Here is a 26,211-nt window from a genome sequence, read left to right as displayed (position 1 = left end):
ATCAACAAGGAATTTGTAAAAAGTATACAAAAATTACCCAAAATTAGTAAAGAAAAAAGAAAGAAAAAAAAACAACGTTAAGAGGTGCTTTAAATTTTGTTACAATTCTGTAACATAAATAAAAAATAACTAAATTTAAATGTGTAACTATTTATATAGTTTTTCCCAAGCTTTAAAAAAACAAAAACTTTCTAAATCTAATATTTCTTGGAATTTGTTCAACTTTTTCCACCAAGTATCTCATTGCCTTTTTTCCCATTTTTTTGACAGAAATCACACGAATGTGCTCATGGTTGACAGGTTCAAATTTTTGTAAAAAGGCATATAAATGCAATGCAAGAAAAGTGATGTCGCCCCAGGTTTCGAAAGGTTATGGATGAAAACATCAGATCATAAATATGGGAAAAATAAACTATTTTGCGTATTTGGGGGAAGCCGGGGGTAAGCTATATGCAGGAAACTTATTTCTAACTAACTTATCAAAAAAAAAAAAAAAAAAATTGTTTTGTTTTATTTTTGCAACCACTGTAATGAAAGGAGTGAATAAGCAAATGTCTTCATTTTGAATTACATTTGGACATGACATGTTTTCCTCATTACAAGCTCTCAGAGCAAAGCATGGCTCTGGTTTCTCTAGCTACACCCACAGCTCTGGTATTTAAGTCACTTCCTCCTCCCAGGCTTCACCAGCCCTTTGCAGGGAAAATAACAGAGTGAGCCTCCTGCCACAGGAACCAGGACTGTTAGTTCACTGCAGCCTGCTCACCAACATGTCTGTTGAAACTTCAGCCGCACTGTCTGTTTTCCTGCTCATCATCTCAGCGGTGAGTTCTCTTAAGCAAGCTTTCTTTGCTGAAATAAAAAGTCATCAGAGAATGAGATCATATTTATACTAAGATAAAAGTGCTGCTTTGAAGTGTTGTTCATGAGCATGAGCATGTGAGTCATTAGATCAGAGTGTAGCCACACATCAGAAACAGCTGAAGCTGTGATAATCCTGTGGCAGGATTGTTGTGTTGCGTGAAACTGCAGGGAGCTCGTGCTGTTTCCGACACCACCGTAAATGCTTACACAAGTATTTGTATTCACCATTACTCAGTCGATGCTGTCATGTTTTGTTTGCCTCTCTGCTGGGCTGATGCTCAACACTGGGAAGGAAACACAACATGGAAACTATTTGCTGGCTTGTGTGAGCTCAGCATGGTGTCTCCATCTTGTGGCAGTCTGTGCAGTCATCAGATCAGACCAAAACAGTAAGCCTCACTCCACAAGCCTGTTCTACATTCACTAGAACAAGGAATCTGCTCTGCATAAAGAGTGCTTTCTCGCTTGACTCCTCATATTATTTGTAGCAGGTATACTAACCCTTTAAAACCTTGAGCCACATCAGTTTTCTTGTGCTGCTTTCTGACGCCTTTCACATTTTAACCCTAAAATCACATTAATTTGATTTCTTTCAAAAACAGGGGAAAAAAGGCAATAAGCAACTTGGTAATAAGTGTTCCACAAATCTCAAAAAAATACTAGATTTAGAAATTAGTTTTAATTAGCGAGGGAAAAATGTTTAGGGACAAAAGAAAAAAGCTAGGAAAAATCTATATTTACAATTTCGATAATTACATATTTAAAGTTATGTGACAAAATTGCCATAATCTTTAAGAACTTTTTTTTTCATTTTCTTTCTTTTTTCATCTTTTTCTTTTTCTTGCTTTCTTTTGTAAGTTTTCTGTACTTTTTTTTTTTTTACCAAATTCTTGCTGATTTTTGGATCATTTCTTCTTTTGTTGTTCATTGCCTTCTTCCCATGTTTCTGAAAGAAACCAGCCATTTTGCCCAGGTTTCAAAGGGTTAATATGGTCATGCTTATTTCTTTTTTATGGAATATTTCTATCCTGGTGAGAGCATCCTGTTGGTGTAAGCTCCACACTGTGTTTGTCTCTCTGTCTCAGTCTGGACTCACAAACAATTTGAGTAGGCGGGAGTTAGTTGCTTTGACAGACAAACTCCTTCAGCCAATCCTGACGTTAGCACTTGTCTCTGCTACACAAACACACCGTCAATTAGAGAGGAACAGGAGTTTTATAAAAAATCAATGTATTCATATTTATCATTTTTGTGTGTCGTGCTCCTCATCTACAACAATCCTCATGAGGGTTTCATGATACACTGGTGTTTCTCATTCAGCAGCCAACTGCCTCTGGACTGCTGAATCTCAGCTGGCAGCATTCTTGTTGTCTGTCTGAAGCATTGTGAGCACTGATCTGCATGGCCATGGTTCCCGGCTTTGCAACCTCTGTATCTGCTCCTCCATCAGCCAATCAGTGGCTAACCTGATACACCAAAAACCGAACAAGCAAAAGCCAAAACAAACAAAACCAAACACCCACCCACCCACCTACGTGCACACACACACACACACACACACACACACACACACACACACACACACACACAGAGAGAGAGAGAAAGGCATACTTGTCTCCTGCAGAGCCGTGTACACAGCTCTGCTCTGCTGATAATGATATAGCAGTCTATAGCCTATTTTTAGCAGGTTTACCTGTGTTTAAAAATACCTGCATGCTCACACTAATTTAGGTGGCCAGTTGGGCACAGCGCAACAAATTTTAACACATCTGCCTTATCATATAAAGTAAACAAAATATATGCTAGCATAAAAAAAAACAGCTGAAAACAGCTGCCTATTTACACAGACACAGAGCCACATTAACATTCATGTACAATAATGTTTGTGTCCACCTGATGGATGTAAGTTCAAAATTCTCTCTGTTCTTTGGCTCTGTCTTTGGTCAACTCCTGATAGAAATCTTTGTCTCTTAAGCTCCTCAATGCTCCACTGTGTTCACCAGCTGCTCTAACTGTGTGTGTCTGCTGCCTGCTGCTGGATGGGTCTCATACAGAGGGTTTAAAGTGTTCTCACTGGAAACAGCTGCCTGCTGCTGGATGAGAGTGTTGAGATAGAACCCAAACACGAAAGCTGCGGGCTGTGAAACAGTGAGCTGAAAGAAACTAAAAAACTTCATATAGCTGAGAGGAGTTGCAGTGATGTTTTAAAGAAAACATTTGAATCTAATGTTCACATCAAATGTCAGCATTTTAAGGATGTTTATCATTTAAAAAAATGTCCCTATAAAGTTAAATGCTGAATAAGTCGTAACATTTTAATTGCAATATTCTGAGGATGTTTTGGTGATGTTGAGAGGTGACAGATCATAGAATGTTCTTTTTATAAAACATTCCCACAATGTTACATAAAAACAAAGGGAGAATATTTTCAAGGCAACTTTCAGAACATGTTATTGAGGCCTGAGATTATGGAACTTTTTTTTAATGAAAATGTGATGTAATGTGATATGTAACAAAAACCAAAACAAAACAGCATCTTAAACACTTTTTGATGTTTATGGAGAATGTTATCCTAACTTTAAGAAGAACTTTGCTTAATCACTCCAGGTGACACATTTTACATGATATAAAGTTATTTTGGTCGTTGGTTTCATGGTTTTAAAAAGCGGAGAGCATGGCGTTAGTTCCAGCAGAACACTGAAGTGCAGTTGCATATGCTGATTGGCATCTGCTGCTTCATTTATGCTTCACAGTTAGTGCTTCATTCATCAGCTGATGAAAAACACCAGTTATAATCCCACAACTGTAGTGCCCATGACTACTGATATAATCATGTCAACACTGCCTCAGATCCCTCCACCTCCCCAATATCCTCCTTATGCTTTATGGTATTGTCATTTTTACAAATATACACTGTAATAAAAATTCCATTGTTTTTACGGTAAAAAACTGGCAGCTGTGGTTGCCAGAATATTTCTGCAAAAAATACAGTGAAGATGTAAACAACATGTAAATTTCTCAATTTAAAACTGTTGTAAGTATAATATTTTTTAAACTGTAAATTTACTATGTCCATTTGGAAGACAGGAAAAAAATCTGAAATTCCATCATAAATCACATTATGTATAAAAACCTCATGCATCTAAATTAATAATTAAAAATCTATTAAAAATCTACACATTGGAAAATCATAATTATTTTTCTTTCAGTTTGTAGCAGGTAAAATAACTTTTTTTCTGTCAGTGTCCTAATATTCATGCCAAAAACATTTTGCTGTTCATTTTAGACAAAGTAAAGTTACATTTTTGAGGAGCATTTTAAATGTAACACTCAGAAGTTTTAAAGTCCATTTGTTGACTACATGTTTATCTGTAAAGCAAAACATATGAATCTGTAAAATGTAATACAGTTTCTTTCTGTAAAAAAAGGCAATTTGGTTCTGGAGAGTCCTCATTACTGTTCAGAGTACATGGGAACCTCCTCAGGAGCAGAACCTCTTCTGACAATCTCTTTAGTCTGTAGAACTATTTGGTCAGTTCTTTGTTATACATGTCTCCAGGTCATGGGGGTTGTAGGAGATGGGAAGTGAACTGTCAAAGTCAGACACAATTGACTTCTAAGCACTTTTGAAACACCACAATATGGAGGCTGATATGGTTCAGGAGATAGAGCGGGTTTGCCACTAATCAGAAGGTTGGCAGTTTGATCCCCGGCTTTTCCAGTCAACATGTCAAAATACATTTGGGCAAGATAATAAACCCCAAATTGCTCCCACTGGCTGTTCCATCAGTGTGTTAATGTGTGTGATTATTTAAAGACTGAGTAGCAGGTGGCAGCTTGGTAGCCTTGGCCACTATTGTGTAAAGTGCTTTAATTGGTTGCAGTACTTCTGTTATTGCTTTACAGAGACAGCACTTACTGCAGCCACAAGAGATCACTCATCTTATTTTTCTGCTGAGGACAGTCAGGTGGATTTGTGGTTGATGTAGCAGAACTTGAACTCTTGCAGTCTTCATTTTGATAAACTATACAATAAACTCAATCAGTCTGAGTTGTTCGTACTTGAATATTTAAGTTATATAATTCTTATACAGTGCATCTTCCATGATGATCACCTTAGAGGAATCAAAACTATGGTGTGTAACCCTGTGTCTAGTCTGTGAACAACTGGCGTCTGAACATGCGGTCCTCATATTCAGTCTGTTGACGTTCAGACACCCTGGAATCTCCTGCCTGCAGACAGTGTAGGACTCTGACCATCACTATGCATAAATCATACATTTTAACACACGTTGTTATTATTATCCATGAGGACATTCACATACTTACATGAAATCATTTTTCCACAACTGTGGTCACAATGAGCCAAAAATTTGAAATGAACTAAAATAAAAGGATGTTGATGAAGGTCTTCCTGATAAACAATATCTCCTCAGGTTTTTCCTTCCTAGCTGAACATCTGCTGCACTGAGGGCACTCATTAACTATCTGATGTCAAAACACTGACAAGCTTTGTGCTTTATTTCATGCATACTTTCCCTCTGCTGTTTCCTGCAGCGACTTGTTTGACATGATCCTAACTGTTGCTTTATGTGTATGCTGCAGACGGTGGCACAGGACTGTTCCCAGCCCTGTGCCTGCTCTGCGCCCCCCCCGCCCTGCCCGCTGGGGACCAGCCTGGTGCTGGATGGGTGTGGCTGCTGTAAGGTGTGTGCCAGGCAGCTGGGGGAGCCCTGCTCCCTGCTGGAACCCTGCGACCATCACAAGGAGCTCTACTGTGACTACACTCTGCTGAGTGACACTGAGACTGGCATCTGCATGGGTAACACATCCTCCTTAAACACACCACCATATTATGTCTTTATTTGCCCCCCAGGAACATGATCTCTTGTTATATCAACAATGTCATTAAGAGTACTGAATGCGTGCTTTAGATTATCATAAACTTAAGAACATTGGAGTGCACTAAGAAAAAAAAGAATCTACGTAAGTGCCCGTTGTCCATCTCAGCCTGCCCCTCGCCTTATCAATTGCCTTTAAAAAACAAGCTAACTGTGCTATCAGCTCCCTCAAGTACCATAGAACTATATGAAAACTGTGTCCCCTCACTGTGACAACTTTTGAAAGATGACCCCAAAAGATTTTTTACCACAATTTTTTTTAGCTTTAACCAGATCAAGTTTTCCCATGCGTAATCACCACATTGTATATATTTTCTTACTTTTCATAAACTGTTTATTGCAGTTATTTGTATAACTTACAATATCCTTATGGCACACTGTGTTACAGCTTTGTTTTTATAAACATGTAAGTTGTTAAGATAATGGGTGATATTTAATGTTTTTCTCATAACTGTGAGAAGAGCTGTAACAAAACCAGCTTTTTGTTAATGTGGATATTGCTGTCCTATTAGCATTAATGATTAATTTTAAAACAAAGAAATATCCTAGCACATCATTGAACTGTTATTTATTCTTCATTTTTCCTGCAACATTTTCCATTTGCTTAGCAATAATATGCACCAGGTCACACTGCAAAACCTCAGAAATGGCCAAAGGAGCATGACAAAATCCTGAAAGCTTCAACCTGGCCTCCAAATTCCCCATGTTTACTATTTGATCGAGTATCTGTGGGACGTGTTGGTACCCCAACTCAAAACCTACAGGACAAAAAAGATCTGCTGCCAACACCCTGGTGACAGTCATCACACGACATTCCTAAAGGTCCTGTGTTCATGCTTCAAAATATCAGAGCCAAAAGCTGCATCCAGGGAGGCCCTACCGTTGATTGGGGACATTTGGGGCACCAGCACATCCCACAAATGCTCAATCAGATTGGGATCTTGGGAAAGTAGAGGCCAGGTTGACACCTTCAACTTTTTGTCAGATTCCTCAGGCCAATCTTGAGCAGTTTTTAGATGTGTCACTGTCCTTCTCAAGGGACACTGCCATCGTGGGTGGTCGGAGCATGTTCGGTGGCATCCACATGAATGTCAGGACCCAAAGTTTCCCAGAAGAACATTGAATTGGAACAAGATGATCAATGTTTTTCTCTTCACTTGTCAGGGGTTTTTTCCTGTTTTTACTGATCAATGTAACTGTCCACACATCCCAGCCTAAACAAGACAGCTGTACAGTCACGCTTCCTGAACATGGGAGCACCACACTGCAGCAGCTGTTAGCAGTAATCCACAGCAGGAACGGGACAGTATCTGACATTCCCACTGTTACACCAGTCCTTATTCACCTTAAAGCACAAGGCTCCTCCCCCTTTCTCAGAGAGTCCTCTTCTCTGTCAGATCAGCAAATAGAAAAAGAGCCCTCTGGTTAAATGGCGCTGTCCAAGATTTAGCTGAGTATCAGTGAATCAAAGGATATTACAGTTCCTGATATTTTGATAGAAACTGACACTGCTAAGAGGTTGGCCAATTAATTTTCCAACACCTTTACAATTGCTAGCAGGCTGCTAGTTTCGCTGGAGTCCATCTTCTTCATCTTTCCTTAATATTTACTGATGTTTACATTTGAAAACCTCGACCTGGCTAGCTAACAGCTAGCTAGCAGAAATCTGAAGGAGGAGAGTTTACAGACTACTGAGTTGATTTCCTCATCCTGATGAGTGACTCAGCCACACACCACCACTGTCCAACAAACACTATCAAAACTTGCAAGACATAATATCCTAAATTTAACACAAATTTATCATAAAGTTAGTGGAGCCTATGTCATGGATGTATTAAGGAAATGTGCTGTGTATATCTTGTATGTATGAATGACAGTGCTGCATGTTTTCTGTGGGTCTACAGCTCAGGAGGGTCAGATGTGTGACCTGGGGGGCGTAATGTACCGCAGTGGGGAGTCCTTCCAGCCCAGCTGTAAGCACCACTGTGTGTGTATGAACGGAGAGATTGGCTGCGTGCCAATGTGTGCCAGTGATGTCAGACTGCCCTCCCCTGACTGCCCATACCCAAGTCGCATCCACATCCCTGGGAAATGCTGTGAAGAATGGGTGTGTGACCAGTCGCCGCAGGATCACAACTACCACAACTACCAGTCAGCCATAGCCAGTCAGTGTCACCTCAACTGCTCAGTTTTTTATTCTTTCTGTTACCAAGAATTATGATTCAGCTGGTGCTATGCACTGACTGAGTGCTTGAGATAATTCACTAATAACTTTGATAAGTAGTTTTCTTCTGGCAATTTGTGCTTTTAATACAAATAATTAGTTTCCTCAATTAAGTAATTAAAATGGTGTTTTTCTTATGTTTTTGTCCCCTATAATGTCTGACCTTGACTATATACTACTGAGTTGAATCTGTTTGTCACTGGAGTGCTATTTTCACATTCCTGAAGGGGGAGATTCTAAGCACTGACATTTGACATTTAAACGTATTCAAGTAAGATAGATGAGATATGCCACAAATTAAAAAAAAACAATCACAAAAAAACCCTAACCTCTAGCTCATAGCACATTAAGTGTTTCCCATATATTCATTTATTTTTGGCAGCCTGCCATATATTTGGCAGGTTGGAGGCCACAGACTGAGCAGCAAAATGCTAGTTGCAGTGAAAGGGCAACTTAACTGTTCATTATACTGGGTCTAAACTTTCACGATCAAGATTTGATCAGATCTGACCAGATCACCTGATCACTTATCCATGTCATAATGAAACTTAAACTCCTCAAATGGCTGTTGAGGGATAAAAATTACTCATGACACGTTTCAACTGTGCTTCATTCATACATTTTGCATTGGCATATGCTAGAATTATCATCATTATCATCATGGATAGACTGGCAATCGTGGCATACCGAGCACTGTCCTGGTGGGCCGGTCAGCTGGTGGACTTTTTTTTTCTCCACAGAACTGACTGGCTGGCCCCGCGTTGGCTAACTGGCCCATTGGCACATCCAATTGGTTTATACAGTTGTCATAGAATAGAATAGAAATACTTTATTAATCTAATGAGGGAAATTGTTTAATTAATTCAATTCATTTCATTCACTCATTAGCTGTCAATCACTCGATTACTGGCTGGTCTTGGTTGGTGATACTCAAGTCAGCAAAGCTAATGAGCCAGGTGAGATGGCGAGTCAACCGCTGAGAAAATGTCCCAGTGTATGGAGAACTGAAACCGAAAAAAAAGAAGAAGAAATAATAAAAATTAATAAATGCCAAAAACACCAATATTTATTTATTTTTCTAATACATAAGTAAATGCATAAATAATTACACAAATAAATAAATATATTTGAAAATGAATAAATAAATGTGTAAGATGGAAAATAAAATGGAAATTAAATGAAATAGGGTATTTTATATGCAAAGTGGAAAATAATACAGAAATGAATAAGCAAATAAATATGAAAATAAATAAATTGATAGATAAAATGTCAAATTAAATGGGAAGTTAAATAAATATTGCCATTTTTATTTACTTACTTTCTTACTTACATACTTATTTTTGATTTTGTCTGTTTCAGTCCTCTGGTAGTACTGGTGGTGCTGAGAAGCAGTGCGTGAAAAAGTTAAACTCACTACAAGTGGAGGCTGTCAAACAACTCATATTAACAGACTTATTTGGTGCAGGGGCTGCGGACGTGAACTGGGAGGAGAGTGAGAGGGACAGACTGGGCTTGAAATGCGACTCTGCTTTGTAGTGGTTTGAGGCAATAGTAGAGAAGTTGTGCATGATTAAGGGGGGTGCTAGAATGGTGTACTTGTAGGTGGTGTCCAACCGAATGGTAGTGGGCCAGTTTGGGTCAAAAATGCCAGGGCTGAATTTTTGTCCCAGTCCACCCCTGACTATCATCATTTTACTTGTGCTGCTGCACTTGTACTGCATTATGGTGTCCTGCAGTGTTTCCAGTTTTTTAAATTTTCCACACAACAATTAGCCACCATAAGTGAATGAAATGTAACTGTTTTTTTGACTCAATGCAACATCTATTGTGAATTCTGTTGTATTGCGGGACATTGTCTCTGATTTCTTTCAGTCCACTGCTGTGCTGCGACAGGAATCTGTCTGACATAAATGACTATTTATTGGAAATATACATGACCGAAAACTGACCAAATGTCCCCCCTGCAGGCTCTACAACTGAGATAATGTCTGCACTCTGCACATATTATTTGACAACTGGTTGTTAGACAAGGTACAAGGTAACTTGAAGAAATTAAATTGAAGTTCATCCTAAATCCTGCTACATCCTTTTGGCATTGAAGGAGGAATTGAGGAGCCTCACAGCCTGGGGGGAGAAGCTGCTCTGTAGTCTGGTGGTTCTGCAGCAGATACTTCTGTATCTTTTTCCAGATGGCAGCAGGGTGAACAGACTGTGACTGGGCTGGCTGCTGTCTTTCAGTATCCTTTGGGCTCTGTGCAGACACCTCACTTCACCGAGGTCACTGATGCTCTGTAGATGGGAACCAGCAATGTTCTGGGCAGTTTTAATCACCTGCTGTAGAGGCTGTGCACGAACCATGCCAGCTCTTTATGTTTCCAGTCAGTAACTCTGCTTTGGGCTTCAAAAACTGAAGGGCTGACACCTTTAACTGTAACATTGAAAACATTATAGTGTTGCCTTCAAAAGAGCATAAATTGTAAGAGCTATGAATTTATTTTTTAAAATGAATCAAATGAAGCTGTAGAGATCTCACTTAAATGTATTTCAAATCTCTCTTAAACCTCATCTGCAGCAGATTTACAGTACTTTGAACTTCAGGGACAGGGAGCTGTACAGGAGTTTAGATGTCTGCAGGACACAGCAGCCAGGTTTAGACTAAACCACAGGGGCAGTTTAAAGTGTAACCTCAGAGGACACATCAGGGGCTGAAAGCGATTATTTGACTTTGACCCAGACAACACAGGTATGAACCCATGTTAAACCTGCAGCTCAGGTAAACTAAACTAAATGAAGCTAAGAAGGTAGAATAAGGTATAAGGTAAAAAAATGAAATGGAAAGCTAAGCTAAGCTAAGCTAAGCTAAGCTAAGCTAAGTTAAACTAAACTAAGCTAAGCAGCAACCCCATTTAGTATATGTTCACCATCTGTGGGCCCAGAAGTTGTGTATGTTTAAAATATTTCCTACTGTTTTCGATTGGGAACATTTTTTTAATACACCTATTACTCTTCATGCCTACTGCTTCAGTTTCTCACAATCATCTTTTTGCAAAAAGAACCACTTGACTTATTTCATCATTTCTCTCTCCCCTCATCTCTTTGTCCACCCTCCCTTCTCTTCCTGTAGGAGCCACTCAGATTCAGCCCTTTCCCTCCTCAAGCCCTGTCTCAGTCTTCAGACAGGTGTCTCCAGCAGAGAGTCCCAGAGATAACTGTGTGGTCCAGACCACAGAGTGGAGTGAGTGCTCGGCCACCTGTGGTATGGCTATCTCATCTCGCATCACCAACGACAACCAGCACTGCCAGCTGGAGAGGCAGACCAGGATGTGCATGGTTCGACCCTGCAACAACCAGCAGGAAACACTCATCAAGGTCAGTGTGTTTCCCTTCAACAAATAGACAAGAGACAAGTACAGCCACTGTGCAGAAGAAATTTTATTCATCTTCTCATACATGTTCTGATTTCTTTCCCGTGTTAATAGAACCCATAATATTTTATTTAAAATACACTCATTGTATTTATGATGGTTTATTTCTCTTCTTGAAGTAAATCTTAGTGTGCTGGAATGTTTGGTCCTTTAATTCTTTTTTCTTTTTCTTAATAAATCTTTTTACAGATTGAAGTCTCATGATACATCAGTGTAAACACAAACAAAATTGTGGTACACATGCAGTATATAAAGTATTACATGAGAGAGGAGAACAGATTGCCACTTGAGCAATTTAGAAGGGCAATAACATAATGAAAATAAATTATAATAGAAAGAAAAAAGTGAAATAAATAAAGCAATGGAAGATGACTTTAATATACAGTACTTATTGAATATATGTCTCCATTTAAAAGGGCTCAAAACTTTATTGAAAAGCACAGGCTTATATCCAGTGGCAAAATTAATGTATTCATTTTTGTGTTCAGTGTTTTATAAAACATTCACCTATTGGTGGTAAGAAAGAGCTAACTTCCAATTTAACAAAATTAGTTGTCGGGCTGAAAGAGAGATGGGTATTTCAACTGTTGATTGAAGAACTGAAGACCCTTTCTAAGGGGCGTGCTTGATATTATACTGTACCTTTGTATTATTCTGGGTGCCATTCGGAGTGTCATTTAGATCTAAATTCTTAACTTGAATCAAACCGAGTGTTCTCTAGGTTTCAGAGGCACCATGCTGTCGACAAGGTGGAAACTGTACATAAGAGACTAGCGCAACTATGGAGAGGCTTTTTACTCAAGTCAAGAGTGAAACTTAAAGAGTGATCTTTAAAGAGTGTATAACAGTATTTATTTATCAGTCCATGTACCATTAAGCTATGCCACACACTGCAGCGTTTGAAGTATATGCAAATTTGCAATGCCTGACCCACATGGGCCTTTAAAAGACAAAAACAATAGGGTTTGGGACAGGCAAACACAAAAAAGATGATGGAGAAGCAGGTTTGCGAGAGGCAGTCTTAATTTGCAGGCACATGGGCTCCTCAGCCTCAAATCATGTTGCACCAGTACAAACGATTTCCAAGCAGCTCTATAAAAAGACTGGAGTCTGCAGCATTAGACCAAGTTCTTTGGTCTTTCGAACGTAGGGCTGGGCGATGAATCAATTTTATCGATTAATTCGAATTTCTGGTTCAGGGCGATTTTTAAAATGAAAATCGCGATTTTTTGCCTCCGCCATACTTTCCCAAAAAAGACTGGTTTTGGTTTTGCGGCGTCAGATCTGGAACAAACCACCGTCCTGCAAAGTTTATTTAAAGACTGTTACAACTAAAGGAAGCAACACAACCACTGTGTTTCAACATCTCAACAGAGGCAGCAGCTGAGGGGGACAATGTGTCTCACTCTGAGATGCACAAGACCACCTTAGCCCACAAACGGCTGGTAAAAAGCAGCTGACATTAGTGAAAGCATTTTCCTGCTGTGTCCTGTATGACAGGCCAGCGACTCGCTGCAAATCTGCAGTGTTTCCCTACAATGTTAATGAGACTAGAGACCCCCTGTCAGGCCTAAACGTTAGCAGACGGCAAACTACACTGTATCTTTCCCCTTAGGAGGTATAAAAATGATTTAAACACATAAAACACACTTAAATTGTGTACCAAAACACTTAAAAATGCTTTCCTTTACACTATAAACACTTTTCAAAGTTTTTTCAGTCAAGTCAATCTTTCACCAATAGGTACCCTTTAAGTTCAGTTGAGCGTTATGACCTTTTTATTGATTTTCATGTCCTCACACACACACACACACACACACACACACACACACACACACACACACACTCACTCACTCATTTTGCAACCAAAATAAAAAAGTGTCCTTTAAACCCAAAATAAAACATTGCAGGCCTGAGTTGTGGCTTGGGAGCGTTGTGACCAAAAACAAACGGCCAGTTCACTTGCTACAAGCAAAAAAACATAAAATGCATGTGCACTGGTTAGTTTTTACTCACAAATCCTTCAGTTCTTATCTGCAGCATGGGCGACGGATGAAAAGCAGGGCGAACAGTCAGTTACTGAGGTTACAGGCTCCGAAGAGTGTTTCCTTTCCAATTTACTTCTCATGCCGAGTCTGTGAGCTTTAAACAAGCTGGTAACATTAACACATACTAACCACATAAGTAACATTCGCTGCTACTACATTGCAATAAATGCTAATTCCTCTAGCGTGCTAATGAACTAATCACACTTAGCATCTCAATTTTATCACACTACATCTTGCCAAAGCAGTACAAAACATACACACAAAAGCATTTACTTTATGCATGCTTCTTAATGTCCGTTACTTGTCAGTAAACTCTGCATCCACCAAAGTATTGGACTTAATTACTCTGCAGCTTTACACTTATGGCTCATCTATGAGTAGTTGTGAGGTCTTGGGCGTCAATCTAAATTCTGCCCCTCTACCTTCTCAATAGGGCTACAAGATCATTACAACCAATGCAATTAATAAAACTTAAAGATGGATACTTAACACCCTTGAGTTGATCACAATACTCTTCTGTGCACTGTAAGCAACCCTGTTTGAATTTCACATAACTTTATTAACACATTGACAAATACTTATTAGTCTGCTACAGCTCTGTTTTTTAATCCATAATGAACTGTTTTTAACATTTATATGAACCCATTTGAATGCAACATTTTATCTGTTTTTATGAACATATTTATCTTATTTTTTGTAAACATTTGTCAATCTGAAATGCCATTTTAACATATTTATTAGTCTGAAATTATGTATTTTAGACTGGGCCTGATTGTTGTTTCTGTCCCACAGAGTGGTAAGAAATGTATCCGGACACCGAAGGTCCAGCAGGGGATGCGCTTCAAGCTGTCGGGCTGCTCCAGCACCAGGCTGTACAAACCAAAGTTCTGCGGCGTCTGCACAGACAATCGCTGCTGCACGCCGCACACCACCTTCACAGCTGAGGTGGAGTTCCAGTGTCCAGAGGGAGAGGTCTTCATGAAGAAGATGATGTTCATCAAGACCTGTTCCTGCCATCATTACTGTCCACAGGATAATGACATCTTCCTGGCGTCCAACACTCGGAGGATGATCGGAGACTATGATAACGATTTGTAAGGGGAGAGTTCAACCCTAACAACTACACGACTAACCTTCAGTGTCATCCAGACTGAGAGTAAAGTGGCAGCATTTTGTTGCTGAAACTTTGTAAGTTTCGAGGCTGTTGAAAAGTAGGCTGTTTTGAGTAGTCATCAAACCAATTTTGCTAAGAGTTGTTTGTCTGGAAAACATCTACTGAGAGACCATTCAATCGGAAGATTAATTTCAATTTACTAACACCAACCGAGCCAAGATCTACCCAAATAAGAGTGTGGAAGACGTGCATTCTTAGCAAAACAATATTCACACAAACAAACACAATATAATACATAATCTAAGTCTGCAAACTAAAACTTAAATGATGGGAAATTAAATATACCTAGAAAGTTTTGGAGTCTTGGGACAGTTAAAATCACTGAGAAAACCTATTGGTTGAACAACATTTTAATGTTCAGGTAGATCAGTCATGTCTCTTGACATTGTGTTGCTCTCTTTGTGAGAAACGTTAGACTCCAACCCAAGTTGCACCTTGCTGTTTGATGAGATGTAAGGTCAGAAAAGGAAAATGCCAATATAAAGAGTCTTGCTTAATCTGGACAAGTGTCAGGCATGGCTAGAGAAAGACCAGGACCTGTGACCTGCAAAAAGTGGATTGTGAAGTAAAACGTTCATCAATTGAACCATGGGAGAGGCAGGGCTAGATAGCCATGCTAAAGAAGCAGATGTTAAGTGCTGTATCTACTCCCTTCACCCGAGTGACCAACGGGACTCCCGCTGCCAGCTGCAGCGCTGCCCTCACCAGACCAGGGACCATTTCAGGTGCTGTGTCCAGAAACAAAGCCCTAATTGCATCAAGGGTGGGTACTGAAACCCGGTATAAAATGGGCCCCATGAAAACACGAGCAGCACTCGCTAATGTAAATAAGTGAAATAAAACCTTATTGAGAAGAAGCCAATCCTTTATCAGAACACCTGTTCAACAAACATAAACATGTTGTAGGCAATATTTGAATCTGCTCTGTCATCAGTCTGTCAGTCACTGTGTCTCACACAAGCACAGTGTGTGAGCTCGTTAGAAACGGTCTAAAAGGACTGTGTGTAGTCTGTTTAGCTTAGTTTTCCACATATCATAAAATGTTTCAGCGGGTCCTGCATACAGTCAGTCACATCAGCAGGAGAGGGAGAGCAGAGAATAGTGAGGTCAGTAATTAGATTTATTTAATTGATATTTTAGATTTGTTTCCAGTGAAATATTATGAGGTTATAGAGAGACTTTACTGTTGTAAACATTTATGCTGCTTCATTTAGTTATGTTTAAAATATCTAGTTCTAATCTTGTTCTGAAGTCATTATTTTTTTGCAAATAATAGATTAAAAAAAATAGCTAACACAGTAATGAAAAACAGCATTCTTAATCAAGGGAAAAGAGTGTTGGTAAAGAACATAACCATAAGGAGTGTCAATAAGAGTAGTAGTTGTTTCTAAGAATGTATGGTCATGAAATTTTGCCTCAAAGTCATAGAAAAGTTGTGGAAATGTGGATTAACTGATCACTTTGAGTCCAGTCTGCTAGTTAAGGTACACATGCAATCTGGTGGACAGATTAACTGACTAAGAAATGTAAGGGCATCTATCAGATGTTACAGTTTGTTTTTCTCTGCGTCAGAATATTGTCCCACCAAAGAGCAGCTGCTGGTGGTGAGCCCGGGTACCCAGGGTTTAGTGTTCATACCCCAGAGTCAAAGAAAAGCTGCCACATCCCTTTCATAAGTATACATGAAATCTATCCCAAAGAGGCAATGATAAATATGTGTCTCATGCCAGTCACACATCAAATCCATCTCTAAATCAGCCTTCTACTACCTCAAAAATAACATATTTACTTGTCTGTACGGCAATATCACAGAGCAGCAGAAATGTGCTGTATATCAGCACAGCTGTGATTTGGTTAAAGATATTCACAGCTGTGCTGATATTCAGAACAACAGCAAGACCTCGTGTGATATTGCTTTTAGACAACAGTTCTACAAACACAATTTAATAGTTGCCAGTAAAAAATGACGACAGCATATGATTCGTTTGTTTATTTAATTTTTTTTTGGCCAACACAAATAGTTCCACAACTGGACTGGGACTGGACTGGGACTGGACTGTTGCCGAGCAACACGAAAATTCCTGCACATGAGATTATAATGCTGTGTAGCTCTAATCGTTATCACAGACCAGCTGCTTTGTATCATGGACGTTTATCTGCATGTTTCTATTTATTGTGTAACAGTCAAATATGAGTCTGCTGACAGTCACTTTGGTGGCAACATGTGATGCTGATGAGTTAACAGTTGATAAGAGAGTCTGTTGATGACAAACTGGAGGTTTGCAGTGAAGTCTCCAGGCTTCTCTCCATCCCTTTGTCCTCTTGATGACCTCTGATGACCATCCATTATTCAACTCAAATGTTATTTGTGGAAGTATGTACTCTTTGCAGTGTAAAGTTTGTTAAGACGACCATTAATTTGGGCTAATTAATGGTTAACGTAATTAAAGAACACCAGTGAAGCAGTGTGATACATGCAGAGTTAAGCCGTTATATTATTGTTATAATGGAATACTTCCTGTCCAATCAAAGTGCTTTGTCAGAACTAACTGTTGTGTAATTATCCGTAACATTTCACACGATAGCTGGCTGTATATTTGGGAGATCCAAGAGACTTGTATTCACAGCTGGTGTCTGACACCAACAGACACCTGCGGAGAGATGGAGGTAGACATTCACATCTGATGCCAGAGATCATCTTTGATTACTGGCAGTGGTTAACATTCTCAAACGTTTGCAACCAGCTGTTATCATGTGACCTAAGTCCCACACTCAGATAACATGTTGACAACCAAGTCAGCTCCAGTCACTGAGGAGGGCCGTAAAAGCCGTTCAGACTTCTTAAAAGCTCTTAAATGGTCCTTTGAGCTGAGATTTTTTTGTTACATTGTTATATTTCCAAAAATCAAAAAATAAATGTTTTCACTAAAAACAGTGCAGATATATATACAGGCATACAGGCAATACAGGCATTTTGTCTGTGTCTTACTTCACAGGATTCAGCATGTTAAGTGAGTAGACATGGCTGCAGTTATTGATACTAAAATTTTCATGAATATAATGAAAGCCAAAAGCTTGATTTTATTGATTTTGTCTGTAATCTTGAGATAATGGTTTTCAAAATGTATTTTTTTTCTGTCTTGGCAGATATGAAAGAAATAAGGCTTGACATAATGTTGTTGACACACCAATGAGGAATGACAACACTCAGTGTTGACATTATGGATGTCATTATCTTTATTATATTCTCATTATCAGTATTTGCAGGAACGCCTTCTTTTGGCAGAGCCTATTTGGAGATATCTTCTTTAAAATATACAGTAAGTATACTTACTGTATATTTTAAAGAAGATGTATGCACAAATTTGATATTTGGCAAATGTAGCTCATAGAAATTCCTAAAGACTGTGTACAGTTTTGTACTATATTAATACAGCTAGTTTAGCACAGCGCTACGGTTGTGTAACTGTATCATATTGTTTTGTTTTTCACTGTAACTACCTGACTAAGATCCAAGTGAGATGTTCTCTGATGCACTTTGCCTCTGTTCCAATAAACAAGGTCTATTTTTATAGATACACCACGTTTGTCTTGTTCCTGTAGCTGAAAATAGAAAGTGTGGAGTTGGCTGTGCTGGTGTTGTCAGTTATCTGTCTAAAAACAGAAGCTATGAATTAAAGATGAAACAGCACAGCAGCAGTGGCATAGGTTATGTAAAAACAGCTGCAGATCAGAGCTGCAGGTGGTCATACAGAGAGCAGGACTTAAAAAAAACAAACAAGGAAATTGAATTGGAATTGGTGGATTTCGTGCTTCCAAGTTAAACTATTCAGATTGTATACAGATATTTACAAGACAAAACTGGCAGTAAAGCAGCTGGATTACCAACTGGCATCCCCAGTGCCCTGGCACACTGAAGGTTGTTTGAATTCTTTAATTTGAATAATTGCAGATTTCTTTTTGGGAATTTGCACTACAAAAGTACACAGTCAGATTGGCCCAGACGAAAACCAAAACCAGCCACAGTACATGGGCTTCCTCACTTTAAAGTGCTGAAGTAAGACTTTCCATCTGAAACACTTTTGACCTCCATCTGCATGACGTGAGGTACGTGAGGATTCTTGCAAACAGCTGTGACCAAACCTCCATCTACTGCTGTAGTTGTTTCTTAAGTAGCAAAGATGTGTAGAAAATGAAGAAACCTCCGCTGACACCGACTTGGTTGCATAAGAATCAATTTATTACAACAAAGTTCAGCATCCACCAGGCGCCATGGTCTGCCTGGGAGAGGATTCAGGATCAATGCAAATCTCTCTATCTTACAGCTCATGCAAGTCTCTTATATAGGTACAAGCATCAATACATTTGTCAGTAAAGCAACTCTTCACCTGCTGTGATCAATCACAAGACCCCACAAATATCTCCTTTTTTGAAAGGAGCCTCATTCCATGTTACTTTTAGCCTGGCGCCAGTATTCTGCACACTTGGCTCCCAGGCCTAACCATCCCTAGACGGGATGACCTCGAGGCCTCCTTGCCTAACCGAAATAAGAACCTTAAGAAACTGAGCATAATACACCTCACTACCTATGACAAGAACCTGTAGCTGGGGCCTACACCTGTGGATTCTAGTGAACTCCTATCACCAAGACTACAACTAAAGCTTTTGTAGGGAACCTGCAGCTACTCCCTCAAACTGCAGATTTTGGCAGATGGCTAGTCAAACCTCCACCTAACCTCCGCCTCTGACAGCAGACTGCATTCCCTGCCTGTACCTGGATATTCTGGCAGTCAACTGCTTCCAAACACACACATACACCTGCAGATTCTGGCACAAAGCTGGCAGCAAGCCTCCAACTCCAACATCTGTCAGCAAACTGCGGCTGCTGCCTTCACCTGCAGATTCTGGAAGACAGCTTGGCCAAACCCTCACCTAAAGCCTCTGATATCAACATGCAGTTGCTTCCTCCAATTGCTGATTCTGGAGAAAGCAAAACTCCACCTATGGCTTCTGTCAGAAACCTGCCGCTAGTATCTCAACTTGCAGATTCTGGCAGACTGCTTCCACCAAAACTCCACCTACAGGCTCATTCAGAAACATGTGGCTGCTGCCTACACCTGTGCAATCTGGCAGAAAGCTTGGCCAAAGATCATGTCAGACTATTGTGTCAAAATGTCCATCAACAGCCAATATCAGTAATCTGCAGCTGCTTCCCTTCACCTGCATGTTGTTGCAAATAGCTGCAACCAATTGCTAAAACTACAACTACAACCAGCTATACTATACTGGCTCCATCACCTGAAGGTAATTTTGAACCTCCAACGACGGCCTCTATCGCCAAACTAAAGGTGCCATCTTCACCTGCACATTCTAGCAGGCAAAAGCCTTTAACCCTTAATCTGCCTCTGTTGGCAGATGTTGGCTTCACCTGCAGATCTTTGGAAACAGCCTGGCCAAATGTTCAAACTAAAACTACAACCAGCAATATTACTTTGGCTCCATCACTTCTAAAGGCTCAAGAACCATATGTCATCTAATGCCTCTTTCAACCTCCAACCACAGCCTCTGTCAGCAACCTGCAGTTGCCGCCTCGACCTACATATTAATATGGCACACAACTAAATAAGAAAAACTGCCGCCAAACCTCCTGCCTCAGTCTCAGATTGTCAGCAAATTATAGTACAGTTGTCACCTCCACCTGCATATTCTGGCAGATACAGGCACCAAAACTCCAGCAAAAGCCTTTGTCTCAATCTGCAGCTGCTGCCTCCACTTGTAGATAGATAAGATGGGATACAGCTGCATCACACTGCCAACAAAAGCTACTGTCATCAGCCTTCACCATGGACTCCACCTGCAGATCCTTGAAGAGAAATTAGAGACATGCTGAAACAACAACCATAATCAGTAACATCCCTTCAGCTCCATCATGTTAAAGTGCTGAAGCTCTTGCCTCCACCTGCAGAATCGAGCAAACAGCTGCAGCCAACCCTCCAAAAAGACTGAAACCTGCATGACTCTGAGGATTCTTCTTCAAAAACTGCCACTAAACTTCTAACTACAGCCTCTGTCAGCAACCTGCACTGACACTACCCCACTGATTCTGGCAGATAGCAGCGGCCAAACCCCATACTACAGCATCTCTCTGCACGATGCAGCTTTCACCTTCACCTGCAGATTCTGGCAGACAGCTCAAGCCAAAACTCCAAATACAGCCTCTGTCAGCTACCTGAACCAAAGCATCCAACTGCAGATTCTGGCAGACAGAATGCATCAAATGCTCAAACTACAACCACAACCAGCATTCCATAATTTTAGCACATCATTTAAGTGCTAAAAAACAAAGCAACAGATCATCTAAGTGCTAAAAAAACAAAGTGCCATGTGAAACTCCTTTCGACCTTCACGTGAAGTGTGTGCCAACAACATGCAGCTTCCTCCTTCATCTGAAGATTCTAGCGACAGCTCTGCTCAAGGTACAACCAGCAACATGCCATAACATCCATCACCTCAAAGTGCTGAGGAACCATTATTCATCTGAAACCTCTTTCTACCTTCAACAACAGCCCCTATCAGCAACTTGCAACTGCTGCCTCCAGCTGCAGATTCTTGTAGACTGCTGGGCTAAATGTTGAAAATACAATGACAACTAGCAATATTCAATCAGCTCAATCAACTCAAAGTGCTTAAGAAACATGTGCCATCTGAAACCTTCTTTGTCCTCAACCTACAATCTTTGTTAGCAACTTGCTAAGCTACTTGTAATACCACGTTTAGATTCTAACAAACACCTTGGTCAAACTACAAACACAATCAGCAACATTCCTTCAGCTCCATCACCTCAAACTGCTGAAGAACCATGTGTATGTAACCATGAAACCATGTGATCTCCTCCTTCAGCCTCTCCTTCCACCTCCACCTTCATATTTTAGCAAACAACTTCCACCAAAACTCCAACTACAGCCTCTGTCAGCAACCTGCAGCTTCTGCCTCCACCTGCAAATTCTAGTATATGGCTGCACCAAACCTCCAACAAAAGCCTGTTATAGCAATCTGCATCTGCCTCCACCTACAGATTCTGGAGGATAGCTGCCGCCAAACCTCCTACTACAACCTCTGTGAGAAACCTGTAAGTTTCTCCTTCACCTTCAGTTTCTGACAGAAAGCTGCAGCCCTCCACAAACAAGCCAGCATGCAGCGCCACTGATACAATGCAGTTTAAAGAAAATTTGACCCATATATTCTTCCAAAGATAAACATGACATATGAATGGGCTAAGTTCAACAGGAGAGTGCAGCAGCCAAGTGAAACAGTGGACTCATTCATCACAGTGGACTCATTCATCACAGCACAAAATTGTGAGGATTGAGAATTGCATAGCAGACTTTTGAGAGACGGAATTTTAGTGAATCTTAAAGATTCATCACTGTCAGAGAAGATGCAGCTTGACAAAGACCTCACACCTACAAAAGCTATCACAATGGCTCGACAGTCAGTGGAAATAAAGCAACAACAGACTGATTTGAGATGAGAGATGAGTGCTGGTAAACCCGCTATGAACACTGCATTTTAAACGAGGAAAGCAGCACAAACATGAATACAAGAAACAGACACAGGGTCAACAAAAAGCTAAGAAAACAGAACAAAACAAAGCTGAACAGAAAGCATGCTCCAAACAAAATTTGGTAATTTGGTAAATCACCATCTCACTCAGCATTTGTGCCACAACTGTGGTAAGAAAGAACATTATGAAAAAGTCTGCAGGTCCAACAGCACAGTGAATGAGGTCGCTGAGGACATGGATGAACTGTGTCGTGGAGAGGTGGCTTCAGAAGAGGAATGATGTAAGGCTGACATCAACTCAAGAGGTAGTAAGTAACATTCAAACAGGATTCCGGGGACGTTGTAAAAGCCACTCCTGAGCGGACGTTTAAAGGAATTATGCACACAAAAGAAAAATCAGAAAAAGTAAAAAAAAAAACCAAACAAAAAAAACTGCTCTGTGGACTTGAAACTCATTGTTTGGGGATCAGCTAGAGAGACAATCTCATATGGAGAGAGTAGCACCACAGATAAAATCTATGTAGGGAGAGATCTACGGGTGGCGCTACTGAGCAGAACAGCTTCAGTCAGACTCAAGCTAATAACCATAGTTTCAGCAATAGACCGGGCCACAGTCAGACAGTCATATCCGAAACTCTGTGATGTACTCAGGCTGGTTCAGACACTTAACATCATGAATCGCAGACCTGATGCCAAGCCATTTTCTTTTAAAGTGCCACAGCAGGTCTCATTACTTCGCATGAGTAAAGTGAAAAAAGAGTTGGAGAGGATGGAGAATTTAGGGATCATCAGCTACGTTGAGGGACCAGCAGACTGGTGTTGTGGTATGATGGTAGCCCCTAAAAAATGAAGAAGTAGTCAGCATGACAGCCCTAAATGAGTCAGTGTGTCAGGAAAAGTTCATCCTCCCCTCTGTAGACCAAACCCTTGGCATGCTCACAAGAGCATATTTCACCAAGCTGGACACAAACACGGTCTTTTGGCAGATACCCCTGTCTTGATGAATCAGCTCTTCACACGACCTTCATCACACCATCTGGGCGCTATCACTTTAACCGCTTGCCCCACATGGACGACATCCTCAATTGGGGGACAGCAAAAAAGCAGCATGACGTGAGGGTGAATGATGCTCTGGAGCGAGTGGAAAAGGGAAGTGTCACACTGAAGATGTCAAAGTGCGAGTTTGGGAAAAGACAGGTCAAGTTTCTCGGCTACATCATTTCAGATGACAACATGACGCCAGATCCAAAAAAAAAAACCCACAACAGTACAGGAAATGAAAAAGATCATTTGATGATGTCACAGGGTGGGCTCTGTTTTGGTTGGGGGTCATTGGGGGTTACTCATGTATATGATATTTACCTGCCAGTTGCATGAGTAAATGCCTCGAACTTTAAACTGAAAGTAGCCGTTACTGTATGAGAGCAAAACTAACACAACAGCACCACCACTGCCTGAACCTGTAGTTTCTGGTAGACAGCTGCAACCACACATCCACCAAACAGCCTCTGTCACCAGCCTGTAGCCGTTGCCTCCACCTGCAGATTCTGGCAGATGTCTGAACCAAACCTCAATCAAAAGCCTCTAACAGCGACCTGCAGTATCCACCTCAACCTGCAAGAGAGAGCAGAGAGCTGCCACTAGACCTCCACCTCCAGCCTCTGTCAGCAACGTAAAGCCATTGCCTCCACCTAAAGATTCTAGCAAACACCTGCAGCCAAACCTCCACCAACAGCCTCTGCCAGCAACCTGCACTGTCACCTCCACCTGTAGATTCTGGCAGGACTCAGCCAAACCCCCATCTATAGGCTATGACAGCAATCTGCAGCTGCTGCTTGCCACCTGAAATTTCTTGCAGACAGCTGCTGCCAAACCTCCACCCCAGAGCTTCTTCCAGCAACCTGCATCGCTGATTTCTGTCCTGCTATGTGAAGACCTTCGAGGAACAGCAGAGACCAGAGATACACGAGTAAATATAACCTTTTAGATGAAAGAGACAATACCAGTGTAATAACAGCATATCTGCAATGATAAATCAAACTTAAGGTAGTGTAGATCGGGCTGGTGTATAGCACTATAAGATATTTGGGAGTGTCTCAGTGTGTAGCCATGTATTTTCAGTTTATTTGATTTTTTGAATGCATGTTAGAAACAATCAAGTCTGTAGTAATCATCGAGTAAACACCAGAATAATATCTAATACAATATCTAAGAATAGTACTGAAGTTGGAAACTCTTTTTGGTTTTCTGCATCCCCTCATGGACTTCACAGGCTTCCAGATCCAACAGGAGCTGATTTAAGGCTGCAAGGACAAGTCCATCTACAAGATCTGTACCAGAGATCCTTATTCTACCTCTCCATGCAGAGATGCTACTGCTCTCTCCTGAGAAAAATTGTTTTGACTTCTTTTAAAAGAGGCCAATGAGAAATGATGAAAGGCCCCCCAAAATTGTCAGAAATAAGTAAAAGAAGAAAATTACCTGGAATTTAGTTTAAAATAATAGAAAAAAATCTATTAAAATTCTGTAACATAATTTAAACACATAAATATAAAAAATATAATATTTTAAATATAATACTTTGTTCTTTTGTTCCCTAGACAATTTTCCTTGCTTTCACATGAGAAAAAAGTTTAAAAATTTGTGTAAAAGAATCTGCTAATTTCCTGCAATTTGTGGAACATTTCTTACCAAGTTGCTCATTGACTTTTTCTTCATGTTATGAAAAGAAATTGCACCATTTTGCTTGAGGTTCAAAGGGTTAACTACTTGTGAAAAGTGTCAAAAAGCAGCACAAGAAAAGTGATGTCGCTCCAGGTTTCAAAGGGTTAAAACACCTGAGAACAGAAATGTTCATAGTCCACCCTTTCAAAATCCAAAAATAGAAAACCATAAAATGTGATGCAAAAAAAAGGGGAAAACATCCACAAAAAAGAATCTAACTCACCTGGGAGTGAAGGAAAGAACCTCTGCTCTGTGTTCATGGTCCACTGCACACACCGGTTGCTCTTTCTCCTGCAGCCTGTTGAGGAAACAACATAAAAAAGATTGGAGAAAGATCCTAAACAATTCCCTGCTCTCTGTTCACAAAGACCACGCCCCCTTCACCTGTGAGCAGCAGCACACCTGAGCAGAGTGACCCAGGATGCAACATGATAGAGCACAGCTGAGAGAGCTAAAACATTTTAGCAGTTTTTTATTAAGGTTATTTTAAGGTTAAGGTTATTTTACATAACCTTACTTAACATAACAATGTCATTTGTCTATAATAATTTTACGGGCAGATGGAGTACAAATTTGACTTGAAAACTGAATGACTAATTGGTAATATTGACAATCAATCTTGAATACCTTTAGGGTAATTTAGGTTATTTTGTGTCTTTTTCTGTTGGTCAGTCTTTGTGTTTCTTTGAAGTAATTGTGTAACTTTTTTGGTAGCGTTTTGTCTCTTAAAGAAAATGTTTTCTCTCAGAGTTAATTTTTTGTATTTTTTCGGTCACGTGAATTTCTGTTGTTGGAGTCATTTGTCTTTTTCATGTTAATGTCCAGCCCCCTCACGACCCTTATGAGGACAAGCGGTTACGGAAAATGAATGAATGAATGAATGATTACGTTAGAACAACCCATGTTGTGTAAACAAAATACGGAGCAGTGGTCTGACGGTTGTATTTGTTTTAACCCTCAGGTGGACCAGTGTGCTACGTGGACCAGCGTGCTCATCCCAAACCCGACAAGTGCAGCCTTCCACGGCTCATCCTCTGCTGGGTCCCTGCATCAGACCGCCCCCGTGGCTGTGACCCTGAGCCAAGCTCCTCTGACTCACCTCCGTCACCAAGTAAGTCTTTGGTAGCAAGCCCCCCTCAAGGACCTGCAGCACCCAGTAAGTCTCAGCCGTTGTGCAGTGGCCCTGAGCCAAGGTGGGTAAGGAACTGCTGAACCTGCAGGTGAGTCTGCAGGTAAGCGCTTTTGTCCTGTCAACTGATTTTGAATTCAGGTTTTTCTCATAAAACAT

General features: G+C 40.4%; 1 protein-coding gene across 2 annotated transcripts; it reads left to right on the top strand.

The window, feature by feature from the left end:
• Window positions 1–681: 681 nt before the first annotated feature.
• On the top strand, window positions 682–18,216 carry ccn2b (cellular communication network factor 2b). Of its 2 annotated transcripts, none has more exons than XM_042506436.2 (5): window positions 682–824; window positions 5,470–5,686; window positions 7,670–7,872; window positions 11,114–11,358; window positions 14,255–18,216. In XM_042506436.2, exons 1-5 carry the CDS (start codon window positions 771–773, stop codon window positions 14,442–14,444), a joined length of 909 nt encoding a protein of 302 aa, XP_042362370.2. In that variant the 5' UTR covers window positions 682–770; the 3' UTR covers window positions 14,445–18,216. The 2 variants fall into 2 exon arrangements, with proteins under 2 accessions (XP_042362370.2, XP_042362369.1); XM_042506435.2 differs by having other exon boundaries at window positions 7,670–7,930.
• Window positions 18,217–26,211: the final 7,995 nt, after the last annotated feature.

Source organism: Plectropomus leopardus, chromosome 17 (genome assembly GCF_026936395.1).
Source record: "Plectropomus leopardus strain MGB_pleo_1.0 chromosome 17, ASM2693639v1, whole genome shotgun sequence".
NCBI classification, from domain to species: Eukaryota; Metazoa; Chordata; class Actinopteri; order Perciformes; family Serranidae; genus Plectropomus; species Plectropomus leopardus.
Note: the sequence above shows the minus strand (reverse complement) of the source record. Positions and strands in the feature narration are given on the sequence as shown.